General features: G+C 46.7%; 4 protein-coding genes across 7 annotated transcripts in view; 3 read left to right on the forward strand and 1 right to left on the reverse strand.

Annotated features, from left to right (window-relative positions):
- LOC126558132 (E3 ubiquitin-protein ligase RING1) overlaps positions 1-13549 on the forward strand; it is a 470233-nt gene that overhangs the window by 84178 nt on the left and 372506 nt on the right. The window lies entirely within an intron of this gene.
- LOC126559787 (IQ and ubiquitin-like domain-containing protein) lies at positions 1332-7298 on the forward strand. The gene is made up of 7 exons (XM_050215961.1): positions 1332-1705; positions 3298-3434; positions 3499-3826; positions 5816-6162; positions 6229-6410; positions 6535-6670; positions 6754-7298. Exons 1-7 carry the CDS (start codon positions 1332-1334, stop codon positions 7296-7298), a joined length of 2049 nt encoding a protein of 682 aa, XP_050071918.1.
- LOC126557562 (FAST kinase domain-containing protein 3, mitochondrial) lies at positions 7376-9945 on the reverse strand. Its single transcript, XM_050213373.1, has 6 exons — positions 9821-9945; positions 9436-9624; positions 9176-9369; positions 8056-9103; positions 7688-7757; positions 7376-7611 (listed from the first exon to the last, which is right to left on the reverse strand). The coding sequence occupies exons 2-6, from the start codon at positions 9620-9622 to the stop codon at positions 7398-7400; spliced, it is 1713 nt and encodes a 570-aa protein (XP_050069330.1). The 5' UTR covers positions 9623-9624; positions 9821-9945; the 3' UTR covers positions 7376-7397.
- LOC126559169 (MOB kinase activator-like 1) overlaps positions 10950-13549 on the forward strand; it is a 284421-nt gene continuing 281821 nt past the window's right edge. For 2 of the 3 annotated variants that reach the window (XM_050215285.1, XM_050215284.1), the window contains exons 1-2: positions 10952-11106; positions 11341-11813. In XM_050215285.1, coding sequence (XP_050071242.1) covers positions 11010-11106; positions 11341-11813 — 570 coding nt within the window. In that variant the 5' untranslated portion in view covers positions 10952-11009. Of the gene's footprint in view, positions 11107-11340; positions 11837-13549 lie in introns of those variants that run through there. The other variant, XM_050215286.1, reaches the window with a different exon arrangement.

A 13549-nucleotide genomic window follows, 5' to 3' on the forward strand; every position in this document is an offset into this window, starting at 1 on the left:
CGAAGCTCGAACACGAATGGATGGGATGCGAATGATTTGTGATTTCCGTGCATTCACCGTGCCGGGCTCGATGTAGATCCTGCTGCACGGGGTAATGTGCCGTACGGTGCCGCTAGTTCTTGCCCGATCACAAATCAATTTAGTTTTATATCAGCTTTTAACAGCTTAAGCACAGCCCAAAACTTTAAATCTTCGTGTGGAGACAGTAAGGGGGGAGAGCGGGGGGGGGGGGGGGGGGTTACGATATATTAGGTGGTTTGGTTAGGAGTTACGCCGGACAACGCGGGACCGCAAAATCGTACTTCACTGTCTTTACAGTTATTTATGCGATGGCAAACATCACATAATTAGCGGTTTTGGCGGCACCCATTTCCCTGCATTCTCTGCTGCCTTAATGAGATGGTGAAGCAGACGAAGAAGGAGTGGTGTGGAAGGAAAGACTTTCGCAGGGTGGCCATGAGAATCGGCAATGTTCTGTGCTCTGCTTTGGTCACCTTGTGCGTCCCCGTTGCGTTCTAAACTTCATATTCATCGTTTTAGTTAGCATCGGGTGAAGAGGCCCACCCAAAGGGGTCGAAGGCCGATGCCGGACGGATGAGGTTTCGAAAATTGATATTTTCTCCCCCGTATCCTACCTTCTCCCCCCTCTCCCCCTTGATGATTCCAATACTCCTCACGGATCGGTGGACAATTCCGATCCGATGGGTCAATCGTGCGGCCGTAAGAAGATGATCGTAGCAATATAATAACAATCATCATTGCACCCCGAATGGATAGGAAAGTGACGTCGGTAGGACGTTGTTGTGTTCCCGCTTCTCACCAAATCGCAGGCGCCGTCGGCACCCTTAGCAACGCACCTTTCTTGTTCCACCCTCTCGTTCCAATCTTGGTAAAGTTGTCGTTGCCATGAGAACTGCTGCTGCTGCTGCTGCCTCGTTCATGTTATTTGTTTTTCACTCAGCCCCGCAACCGTTCATGCTTGCTTGGATGCGACGCTTTCAATTTGTTCTGCTGCTTTCATAGTTCAGGTTGAGTGGTGCACAGTTGGAAAACTAATCGGCGACGACGTCCCGCGCTTCATCGAGCAGTGTCGGCACCGGACATTGCTTTTTGCGTGCTCGTTACGCCCGTGATCGGTTGGTTCAGTTCCGGATTGCGCTCGCCCGCACACGGTGGGGGGTAGGGCGGACACGAGGACGAGAAAGTGACGAGAAGCAGAGCACTCTACAAGCTACACACACAAAAAGCGGAATTGACAGCGTATACCGAGACAGGCAACATCAAATTACAAAAAAAAAGCCAGCAGTCCAGCCTCCAACGACCCATCGAGGATGGGTGAAGAAGAATCGTTCTCGGTGGCGGACACGAGCGCTTCCGGTACCGGGCCGTTGTCGGTATCAACGGCCGGCGGTAGCCGAACGTGCCGAAAGGATGTAACCGTAAAATTTCATCTCATGAAAGCACAAGTGGTTGCCCACGCCTACCCACGCCACCATACGCTCGACGAGGTGAAGGAACACATTGCGTGCAAATTTCAGGTGAAATCGAAATTCTTACTGCTGCGCCAGGCCGGTGCGGAAGTGCCCGGTCACCGACGCCTGGAGGAGTTGTGCGTCAGCGAGTATAATGTGTGCGATCTGGAGCTGCTGCTGTCCGAAACCGCCCGGGAGGAGAATGTGCAGCTCAATCTGAAGCTCTACTATCGGTAGGTTCTGGCTGGCTGGCCGGTCGGCCGGTGTGTTGCTTTGATAGTTTCGAGCGTATTTTGTGTTGCCAGGCAGTTGCTATGTGGTATGTTGCTGTTGGTGTGGGTCGTGAGAAGACTCCCAGCAATCACTACGTTCAGCGGAATACATTTCCACTTTAATTGGATGGAGCAAGTACATATTTTGTTTAGAACATTGCAATCAAATTTATGTCTTTTCTTTCTCCCTCTGGCAAAAGATGATACCAGAAGCATTTTATTTCTAGCTAATTAATTTTGAATTTATTCTATCAATGTGTCCAGCAAGCAATTGAATAGAAATAACAGTTAATGAAATGGGATTCCGTCTTCATCTTCTTCTTGGCTTAACGACCTTTAAGGTCATGCCGGCCATCGAAATGGCTTACTAGACTGCCGATACCACGTAGTTGGATAGTCAGTCCTCACTACGGGGGGACGGTCCGGATGGGATTTGAACCCCGGGACCTGTCGTTCGTAAACCGGCGCCGCTGTCGCCTACACCACCGGGCCGCTCTCCATATTCCGTCTTAATTTTTTTGAATAAGAAAGTTTGACGAAGTCCTGCTTCTTTGCTTTACTAAATTATTTCTAGAGTCTGGTAAATTATCTTATCATCACATTTATAGCATTTGGTAATATGCAACCCACCACTTGATTTCAATATTTAAGGCACATTTTGTTAGCCAGCAAGAGAGTTAGATTACTTAGTATAAGAGGCGAATGAAGTCATTGGCGGCCCGGTAGGAAGGCGACATCGGCGCCGATATTCTGACGACAGAACTGTGGTTCAAATTCCATCCGGACCTTTCCCCCATTGTGAGGGCTGACTATCCAACTACGTAGTTTATCAGCAAGTCTATTAAATCACTCAGATAGACGGCGTGACCTTAGAAAGTCGTAAGGCCAAGAAGAAGAAGAAGTCATTAGAATGAAAGCCGAAAAGAAAATCAACGAACCATCCAATGCATCTATTTCACATAAATTTCATGATATAATAATGGAGTATTGAAGTCAGTAAAAGTAGCTTTGAATATTGCGGCGTCACGGAGTATTAATGGTAGAGGCGTCGGTTTGAAACATGCAAGGACTGGTATCTAAAAATAAACTGATGGTTCCACCAATGGATGACCATCCACCAACGTAACAGTGACAACTTGATAGCGTGAAAAAAAAGCTCCCTTGAAGGAATGGAATCAATCGATCCAAATCCGGCTAGGGATCGATCCTTCGAATCCGGTCCGAATCCCTGGATACGAAGAGGTTGTTTATTTCCATATTATGACCCGTTAGATCCTTGGGGACGGATCAGTGATACAGGCGATAGCGGCGCCGGTCTTCCCCTAGCAGGAGCGGGGTTCAAATCCCTTCCGGACCGTAAGCCCGTAATGAGAATTGACTATCTATGAATCCGGTCGGGATTCTAATTCCCATCACTAGTACTATAGAAGTTTTGTAAATCCAGACTACTTTACCGGCAAAACCGGATAGATCGTTCTGCCAAAAGGACAGTTTATATTAATTCTTTATGTTTATAGTTTAGTTAAGCATTTTAAATTTTCATCTCATTTTAGAAATCTCACTCTTCCCGATATCATAACGGTCCGTATCCCAGGCGAGGATGGCAAACCCAGCCGTGATGTGGTGGTAGAAATTGAGAACCAAGTAATCACCAAACCCTTCGTCGGTGGCTACATAAACAAACAGAACAGTAAGCTTCTACGACGGCGTTGGATCACTGCCAACGTCATGCATTTCCATTTCTTCATTTCTAGACGTTGAATATCATCACGCCTTTACGCAAACGGGCCCACCGGCCGATCGACTGGCACGGGCAGGAACCAAGTTTAGCCGCGACACACAGACCGTGTGCGAAAGGACCACCATCACGATGATCCCACGCACCCAGGCAGTGCAACACTCGGGGTTGGATGTGGCCGAGCGTAAAGTTCCCGACGGTCAGTGCCGGGTAGCGCTTCCGTACGAAACTGCCCAAGAGCTTGAACGGCGCAAAGATCTCGTTGGTAAGGTGATACTGATACAGCGAAACTTCCGCCGACTGTTGTGGCAGCGGCTCATTCAAAAGAGTGCCGCCGAATGGAGGTAGGTGATCGATTAATTTCCTTTCGGCCGTAAGGTTTTTTGGGATGACAAAATGGCAAAGTGAGTTGCTGTTGCTCACATTTGAAGCAATTAAATCATTTAACCGACGGTAATTCCTCAACCAGGAAGTGGCTTTCTCCTATCCTATTAAAGCTGAAACATTAAATGATTGCAAATTTGTCAAAAGAAATGATTCCTTTTGGTGCTGGGTGTACGTTAAGCAGGAAATGAATTAGGTGAACAATGTTCAACACGAAACGACGTCACGTCGGCGCGTAGATTCGTTCTGCATCACCACGGTTCCGTACCTTTTTGGCGCACTGGGTAAACTGGTGAAAAGTGTAGCGGAACGCCAATTGCCGTGCTTAGGTGCCGCACACGTGCACCGACCGGTAAAGAGTCGGTCAGAATTGAAACCTTCGGGCACCGGGATGGTCTTAACCACAAGGCTACCACCGTACACTTATCTAGGCCACTGCGTGATAAAATCTAAATAGAGAAGTTCTTTCGGTTTTTCGATTTGCAATTGTGGGAGGTACCCGTCTGTACTTGCCGGTCAGTTTTCCCTGCGTTCGTTAGTTCTTGGCCAGTGAGCAAGTGCCCCGCATTGGGCCATTAAAATGAGCGTCAGCTTTAAAGCTGCTTAGCGTACAACGGAGGTGCAATCAATCTGCTGCTGCTGCTGCTGATACCGCTACTGCCAACACCCAGATACCTAATGTGTAGTAAACATGCATCTACATCTTTATCCAGATGGAAGTAAGTAGGTAACACCATCCATTTTGTTGCAAATAAAGGTGTAGATTTTTAGCAACATTTTTATACGCTGATTAGCGGCACCTGGACCTACCGCACGCTGAGTTGGCGATTTATGTCCATTTTATAGTTCCTTATTAATTGAAACCACCGGCCAGTTATGTGTGCGATGTGTATAAACCCGAATTCCCCATTCGAGCGACGCATCTTGTCCCAGATCGTCACTACTTTGCTGAGAAGAGAGATCTCGAGTGAGCTCATCTTCATCTTCTTCAATCATTCTCGCTTTATGTGCGCTCTCGCACTCCCCGGACAGCTCGGATCGGATCATAGGAATGCGGCAGTTGTCCCATTAAATGGAAAACTGAACAACTCATTAGAACACTCCAACGATTCCGGCCTGAATAACGCGTGGCTCAAATAATTGCATTGGCTACTGCTGCGCCGAGACCGCTTGGCCTGTGGAGGCAACAGCGTAGCAGTTGATTCAGCCTACGATCACAGTCCGATTAATCGTACGATTTACTCTGGGCTCCAGCCAATCGTTACTGGTCTGTCTCACGCGTGTCCAACCGTCACGATCGATCCTCTCGCAAGCGTCGTGGGCGGAACAAACCGATCGATGATTACTACTCTCGCCCCGATCGGGAAGAATTTATCGATCACTTCCTTAACAACGGCAACGGTGCGATCGGGACACACCGTAGCTACAAATTAACAAGCTTATCAAAAGCAGATTCCTGCAGTAAGCGAGCAACGGCCCACGTCGGCATGTGGTGTGGTGGTCCTGTCTTCAACCTCGTTTCATGGGGTTTCAACTCGCATCCTATACTCAACCTATTACACAGCGCTGTGTGGAATATTAATTCATTAGAAGGATTTGTTATGGTAATGGATATTGTCGCGTACAACCAGGTGTGGTGCTGTGAGTCCGCAGATGAAAAACGCGAAAAGTGATGGTTACCGAGAGGGTGGCTGCTACGGGTTCTCTCCCTCCATTGGTACATTTCTCATCGGCTTTTCATAATAGGAATTAGGCCAAATTAATCTTTGCCAGTTCCAGATTGCCTGTTTTTCATTCGCTTTTTAATACGATTTGCTTCATACAGCCGCACCATTCACTGTGTCATTTGGTAGTGAACTCTTCGACCATGCGATGTACACAGCCTTAGTAGACAAATGTGATTTAAAAGAAAAGGTAATCCATTTCACTACCGCCCCTTTCATTTCCAGAGACTTACGGAAGCTGCAGCAGGAAAATGAAGCCGCCGCACAAAGCTCCAAAACTATCGCGCACAACAAAACGGTCGTCGCCCGTGCCTATCCCAAAACGAACGAAGAGTTTGATGCACTATTTGCCCAGATACACTGCTGGAAGGAGAACGAGATGAAGCTGATACGGGAAAAGTATTCCGGCGCACCGAAAATAGCCGAGATGAACATTTTGCTCGACAAGGAAATTCAGCTCCTGAACGGCGTCGAGCGGCAGCGGCGTGCCATCCGGCGGGAGCAGTTGGAAGAGGTGGTCGAGCGGCAGCTGGTCAAAATCAGTGAACCGAAGCGTTGGGTCGGTTGTAATAGTAAGTAAGCGTGGCACCACCCTACCGTGATTGATAACTTCAGCTTGTCCTTGCAATCTTCTGTAGACCGGATCATCGAGATGGAAACACCGCAAACGCAACGGGCACGATTTTTGCTAGTATACTACCGGCGGCTAAAGATGGCCCTACCGCCCAGTGCGGGCGGTGGTGATCCGCAGGAGCATGTGGCACTGCTGAACGAACTGTCGGATGTAATTGTGCAGGAAAATCATCCCGCAACGGGAGAGGTCCGTATGTTTGTTCCCAATACGTTTGACGTTTAATCATATTGCATGTTGCTTTTGTGCGATTTTTTTCTTTTCTTCGCTAATAATTGTACTCCCTTGTTCCCCTGGGGGCGGTCGGCCACAGCTGGAAAGTCTGCTGCAACGGGAACGGCAACTTTTACTCTGTCACTTGACGGTGGAAGACTTTTCCGTTTTGCGAAAACGCCAGCTAACGCTGCTGGCCGACATTATACGCACCGATCCGGAAAAGGCACGCGAAAGTAAGGATGGTTTTGGCTACTAGCATCAGGGCGGCAATGTTTCACCATAATTAACTTCACTATTCCCTTCGTGCTTGTTTCAGAGCCGGTCACTAAACTGTGTCGCAAATGCAAAAAACTTCGACCAACGCACGCATTCACCATACACACGCGTCAACGTTCGGCGGACGTGTGCGGTCAGTGTACCTCGCTGCTCGGCTCTACCGTTGACATTGCCGTCTACCGTTCGATTCTGCGTGCTGTACGGCGCGATGAGCGGAAGCGTGGTTCACTCGCTTCGTACGCTTTTATCATACAGGAAAATGACATCAAGCATATTGTGGAAAACATCTGGCACGGTCATTCGGTTATTTCGAACGATACGGATCGGGCTGATCTGATGTTACCGCGCTGGAACGTTGCACAAGATTGGTCCCCGTGGAATTGTATCTGCCTTACCGAGCAGGAAACACGTGCCCATCTGAAACTTCAAAAGTTGGACCGTTTTTATCAGCCGAGCGTGCTGAAGGAAATTCAAAGCAAGCATGCCCTGGCCCGATCCGTGTTTGGACAGCTGCGAGAAATTGACCAAGAATTCACCGAATCCGGCGACTGGTGGCAGGTCGGATTGGACGAAAAACTGGTATAAAAGTGCACACACCCATCACTAGTTTTAGGATAATGTTTTATTCTTTTCCATTCTTAACGACATAACCGAGCACGGTCACTAGGCGGGGATGAGCCACTACTACTGTTTGCTGGTAACGATTGACTTGAACTTTTTCTGCAAATACTCTACACGCTTCAGAAGCTTATCACTGGTGCTGAACTCATTGTACGGTATCGACAGTACGGTGTAGCCTTCCTGCTCCAGTAATCGCATGTTCAGTGCCTGTATGCCGTTCAGCGAAACGTGCGGTCCCTGACACATGTCGTGATAGTCGTGCACTAGCAGCGCAACCCTGCATGGGATTCGGAATACAAAATTAAATATATATTTTTAAAAACATATTGCAATGAAGACAGAAAATGATATACCTCGTTCCTTGTTCATGTTCCTTATCAACGGGCAGGGGTAAGCATTTCTTATCCAGTACGCATTCAGCATCTGTTCGGAGCAAAAGAAAAAAAAAGGGGAAACAATTAATTCCGCAAATGTTCTGCATTATCTAGGCTAACCAGACGAAGTTGATGAAAAAACGGGGCATATAGTTTGAAAGAAAACTCTGGGAATGTCGCACATAGTGGTAGGCTAAAACGCCGTCTTTGAAAAAAATCAAAATTCATCACAATTACAGGAAAAATTGTGAATTTTCACGGATACGATTTTTGGTTAAAAAAACGCTACTGTCCCAATAAATACGGCTCGTCTGGTCAGCCTACCATTACCGCCATTCAATTCTTACCAATTGTGAAGCCCATGGCCGTTGTTTGACTAATTTTAACCATACTCTCCGAGGGTATTAAACTCTTCAGCGCATCCAGCATGCCCGTCACAAGTACTCGCTTCTCCTTCGAAGGTTCGAACGGAACAAACAGCTCCGTCTTGTGTGTGGCAAGCAGCGATTCTTTCGCACCGGGCATCCGTTTTGCTACGGCAGCCATATTAAGTAGCTTCATCTTCATCGATGGTTGTAGGATGCCTCGTCGAGCATCCTGAAGCTTGTTGAAAAAATCTCCATTCAACACGGATGACAATTGATCAGCGTTCACGCAGTTCAGCACTGTTAATGACCAGACCGTATTTAACCAATCGCTCGATCGAATAAAATCATTCTCCGACACGTTTGCGATCAGCTTCGCCTTTATCGTGTCCATACTGATCGGTTCGTAGTTGAGCGTGGCCAGCGAAAGCAAAAGTGAACCCAGCTGAGTCGGTTTGCAAAGTTCGTGATGCGATGCGATCCATCCGCACAGATTGTCCAGCACCGTTCCATCGCGGTATCGTAGCATGCCCAGGCTGGTCAGTACCGATACGATCGGTGCTATTTTGTCCGTGTTCTTGGTCAGCTCGCGGTCCAAATCGGCACAGATACGACCGGTTAGGACGACGTCCCGATAGTTCAGACATGCCATCGCGTACAGCAAATCACCACATTCCTTTAGATTCAAGTGTCCCGGATTGCTGGCAATGTTGAAGGACAGCGAACGAAGCAGCGGAATGCTTCGCTTCTTCTTGATCGATAGCGAGGACATGACTTTAATCATTTGCGGCAATGTGAGACCAGCGATAAGTTTAGCCGCTTCATCATTGGCGGTAATACCGAGCACAGTTTGCAAATCATCGCCCTGCAGCTCGGTCGCTTTGGAAGGAACTGTACGGTTGTGGCCGGTCATACGCTGGGAGCCGGTACGCCCGAGTAGGCTGCAAAGTTCCACGAATCGAGAATCACTTTCAAAATCCGATAACTTTACCTTCTTTATCGAGCTCCATTCGGCCAAGATGGAAACGATCTAAAAGTAAATGAAGAAATTACAGTAACCCCATCTGGGAAGCGGTACAACTTAATGTCTAGCTACACTCACCTTCAACGCTTGCTTCCGGTTTATCTTCGTCACATCCGCCACGGTTAACAGCTCTGCTACCGTGTTCGCCTTTAGGATCATCTCATCAACTTGCAGGTCTTGTTTTGTGTCGCCGGACGTACCTCTGACGGTACTGTCCTCCCGGCCAGTTTCCTCATTGCGCAATGAAGCAAATGCAGCTGCCACGATGGGATCTAAAACGAGACAGCAATGTAGCTCAATATTTACAGCGCACTGAAACAAAACATGTTTGGACATACTCTTTGAACCTGCTGTCGCTCCACTTACACCGGCTGCCGGACGGGTAAGGTTGGGTTGCACTTTACTGCGGTCACCATTTCCTTCGGCGGCAATTATCTTTGCCGTAGCGGCACTGGTCGGCGAACTGTAGCTGCGTGCCGTTAGACAGTACCCGAAACTTCGACCGAAACGTCGGAAGGTAAACATTGCTAGTGTTTGGCAAAAGAACATATAAGCACAGAAACACATTTCACAACCGGGTTTACAGCATTTTATGTAATATGTTTATCCGCGCACAGTGCAGGCTTGATCGGTACCGACAGGTTTCGGGTGAAATTGACCACATGGCACGATGGTGTTTTAATACGGGATGTTTCTCAAATGGTGCAAAACACCTATACTTACTGCTTATACTACTTTTGCACCAAGAAATAAGTTAAAAAACTCTCTAAATCTAAACTAAACCGGATGATATTGGATGGTATCGAAACACCCAAAACATGTCAAATTTCAATGCATGCGCGTAAGACAGTTGACGAAGTGACCAACTAACAAAACCTGCAATTGGCCGATTTTCGCATTGCGTCGATTGCGGACGTAGTTTACTCATTCTGTAATCCAGAAAATAATTAAAGAAGCTGTAAAAAGTTAAAATTGTGCATTTTTTACAAATAAATGAGAATAATAATTTAAAAACAAACTCCAAAACTAAATAAAAACCTCTTCATCTTCTGCAAAGTAATCAACATCAGCATGTATACGTTGCACGCCTGTCATTCACTTTGACGTCAAACCTGGGTACACCACCACCACCCAGAACAACAAATCCAACACAAACGCCCACACACATGCATCGCGGATTGTATCCCTATGGGATTCTGTGTACTGTAGAAGAGTTTGTTGCCCGCACTGCCCAGTGTGTTCCAAAGATTCGGTTTTGTTTCGTCTTTAATTTTCACTTTCAATTCACTTTCATGTTGCTCCGTTCGTAAGTTGTCCCCTGTTTCTAGCCGAGACCGTAGTAGTATTGTTGTTTCCACCGTCCAATCGTACGGTAGTAGTAGCAGAAGTGTGTTCCCTATCTCGACCTGTTACGTTCTGATCCGTTTCACGGTTTCGGTTTTTTCGGGTGTGCGTGGTGCGTGCAAAAGCAAAATCTGTTGTTTATTTGTTGTTTGGCCAGCAAATAACACTACCCTATTAGATCGATTGGGTGTTCCGGTTCCGGATAGGTGGATAGGAACAGATACCGCAGGTCCTATCTGCGTGTGGTGTGTCTATCGACAGTGGGCCGCTCGATTGTGTTTTGGGGGTTGGAAAGCAAAGCACAAAGGCCGTACCGTACCCAGGCGCAATGAGCTTTTTGTTGTAAGTATCCCGAAAACCATCGACATCCCTGCAAAAGTAAGGGAACGTCACCACGCATACGGCTGTGTAGCATTAGCCTGGGAGGGGAAAAGAAGGGGCCAAAAATAAAACCACCCAAACCCCCAGTTCTCTAATTTTCGGTTGTCTTCTTTTTCGCCGTAGCCGTTCAAGCAAAACGTTCAAACCAAAGAAAAACATTCCGGAAGGTACGCATCAATATGATCTTATGAAACATGCGGCGGCCACCCTCGGGTCGGGAAATCTTCGAAACGCGGTACAGCTTCCCGATGGTGAAGATCTCAACGAATGGGTTGCAGTTAATAGTAAGTGAACCTTGCGTATGTGTGTGTCTGTGCGCGGTAAACAACAACGTCCTACAAGAAGAGCACGTTCCGGCAAACGTCACGTTCGTCGTGTGCTCCATTGATAAAGAGCTGGCGAACGATAATTTTATCCTCCCCGGTTCCCATTATCAAAAAAACGCGTTGTTTTGTTGCCACCTTCGCTCACGGGCTAACATTCCCTCCCCCGGGGTACTCTCTGTTGTCTATTTTTAGCGGTAGACTTCTTCAATCAAATCAACATGCTGTACGGTACCATTACGGAATTTTGCACCGAGGACACGTGCAGCATTATGTCGGCCGGACCAAAGTACGAGTACCACTGGGCGGATGGACAAACGGTGAAGAAACCGATCAAATGCAGCGCGCCCAAGTACATCGACTATCTGATGACGTGGGTCCAGGACCAGCTCGACGATGAAACGCTCTTCCCGTCCAAGATAGGCGTACCGTTTCCGAAGAATTTCATCAACATCGCCAAAACGATCCTGAAGCGACTGTTTCGCGTGTACGCACACATTTACCATCAGCACTTTTCCGAGGTGGTACGGTTGAGCGAAGAAGCGCACCTAAACACGTCCTTTAAGCATTTCATCTACTTTGTGCAAGAGTTTAATCTCATCGATCGCCGGGAGCTGGCCCCGTTACAGGATCTTATCGATAAGCTCATCACGAAGGACGGTCGATAAGTATCCGCGTGCGCGTGTGTGTGTGCGTTCTCTCATCCTGCGCCACAACGATGGCCACAAGACAACTTACCTCCACTACACGCTATCCTAGATCACACACACCAACTCCCTTTTTTTTTTTGATTATCCGCGTTCCCCCATCACCCTACCACTCAACTAAGTTAATTTATTTCTTTTATCGCTATTATGTTCTCGAATGTGTTGTTTTTTTAAATTAAAGTACGATTTTTAATGTTAAGCTTTTTTTGTGCCGCACTGTACCTACTAAAGACCCCAGTACACACGGCGAAAGGGGAAGGTGAACTTAGCCGACGTTCAACGGCTAACAGTGTGCACTACGGTGGCATTTTATAAAAATGTCTCGGCACAGCACTGTTTTGTGGCGGGCAGACCGGGGAAGGTCGTAACGGAACGAATCGGATGATCCGTGCTTTTTTGTATATATCGTTGATAAATACCTCTTTTGTTTGTTTTCCCCCCATATCTTCTCCGTTCCTTTTCGGTTCTCTCTGTCTCCCTCTCTTAGTTGTTTGAACCAACCGGCCGCTTTCAGAAACCAACTTCAAAATTCAAATTTTAATGACTACTAGAGAATAGTGTATACCGCCCAATCGATCAAATGTTGCGAGTGAAAGATGAAATCGCAAATTAACTAATAATGAACCCGCAACTTGGGAGAACCGAAGTGGATGAGGGATAAGCTGTACTGAAAACTACCACCTCTTTTTTTTTTTACTCAGAATAATGCCAAACCCAAGATTCTGTTTTGTGCAAAATGCAAAGTGTGGCTGATTTTGAGGGATAAAATATTCCCAACTCCCGTCGAACAAGAAACAGGTGTAGTGTAAGGCTTTTGATTACGATCGAGAATAGAGGACAACAAAAACACGGAAGTGAAGGATAAAAATATTGTATGCTAAAAGCAGCGTCAATAATTGACTGATAAAAAAGGGGCACAGGCAAGGCAAAACAGGGCAGCAAAATGGAACCGGATCGGGTAGGCTTACACACACACAAAAAAAACCCCATTTGAATGATAATAAGAAAAAAAAATTATACAATCGTGTGTAGTTTGCACCCCGCAGCAAAACAATTTCGGTGTGCCCGGAAGTGTAAAGATGTAGCTTAATGGAGAGCGATTTAAGATTTCAAAATTAAGCTTCTTTTTATCAGCAGAACCGAACAAAATGCTCGCGGTAAGAGGCATCGTAAGAGAAAGGCTGCTGAACAGCACCATGATGTGAAAGCATTATTAAAGTACGATAACTGTAGATTTCTTTTAAATGAGCTATTCTGTGTGTGGATTCCGTTCTTCCTGTTCTGGATGTGAAAAAGAAGCGAAAGAAATGTCCTCTTCCCCTTAAATTACTTCCCCCGGTATCCACTTTAAATTTTGGTGGGCCTCTGTATCCACCATTATGCCTACTAGGCCTCAAGACAACTTGATCCGCTAAGGGATGCGATCATGACCCTAGTCAATTAGATACTGATATGACACTCCCTTTTTTTTCTCTTGTACACTATCGATAATTGCTGATAGCTTTGTTTTTGACATCTGGCGCGACAAGCAACCATGCAGGTGGATGATATCACGCGCAGCGCATCAATTTGTATGACAATAGCGATAGGATCGAAGAGGTTATCGTCTAGGTCGGACGTCAATCAAACAGACTTGTTTCCAAACATTTCAAGCTTCAAGTGTGATTAAAAAACTATATTTTAAATGTCAATATTTC

Source organism: Anopheles maculipalpis, chromosome 2RL (assembly GCF_943734695.1).
Source record: "Anopheles maculipalpis chromosome 2RL, idAnoMacuDA_375_x, whole genome shotgun sequence".
Classification (NCBI taxonomy): domain Eukaryota; kingdom Metazoa; phylum Arthropoda; class Insecta; order Diptera; family Culicidae; genus Anopheles; species Anopheles maculipalpis.

Coding starts and splice junctions, on each gene's coding strand:
- LOC126559787 (XM_050215961.1), top strand. CDS start 1,332: ATGGGTGAAGAAGAATCGTTCTCGGTGGCGGACACGAGCGCTTCCGGT. Junction 3,435..3,498: donor CTACATAAACAAACAGAACA/GTAAGCTTCTAC, acceptor CTTCATTTCTAG/ACGTTGAATATCATCACGCC. Junction 6,671..6,753: donor TCCGGAAAAGGCACGCGAAA/GTAAGGATGGTT, acceptor TGCTTGTTTCAG/AGCCGGTCACTAAACTGTGT.
- LOC126557562 (XM_050213373.1), bottom strand. CDS start 9,622: ATGTTTACCTTCCGACGTTTCGGTCGAAGTTTCGGGTACTGTCTAACG. Junction 9,370..9,435: donor AGCGACAGCAGGTTCAAAGA/GTATGTCCAAAC, acceptor GTCTCGTTTTAG/ATCCCATCGTGGCAGCTGCA. Junction 7,758..8,055: donor GGCCATGGGCTTCACAATTG/GTAAGAATTGAA, acceptor TGCTCCGAACAG/ATGCTGAATGCGTACTGGAT.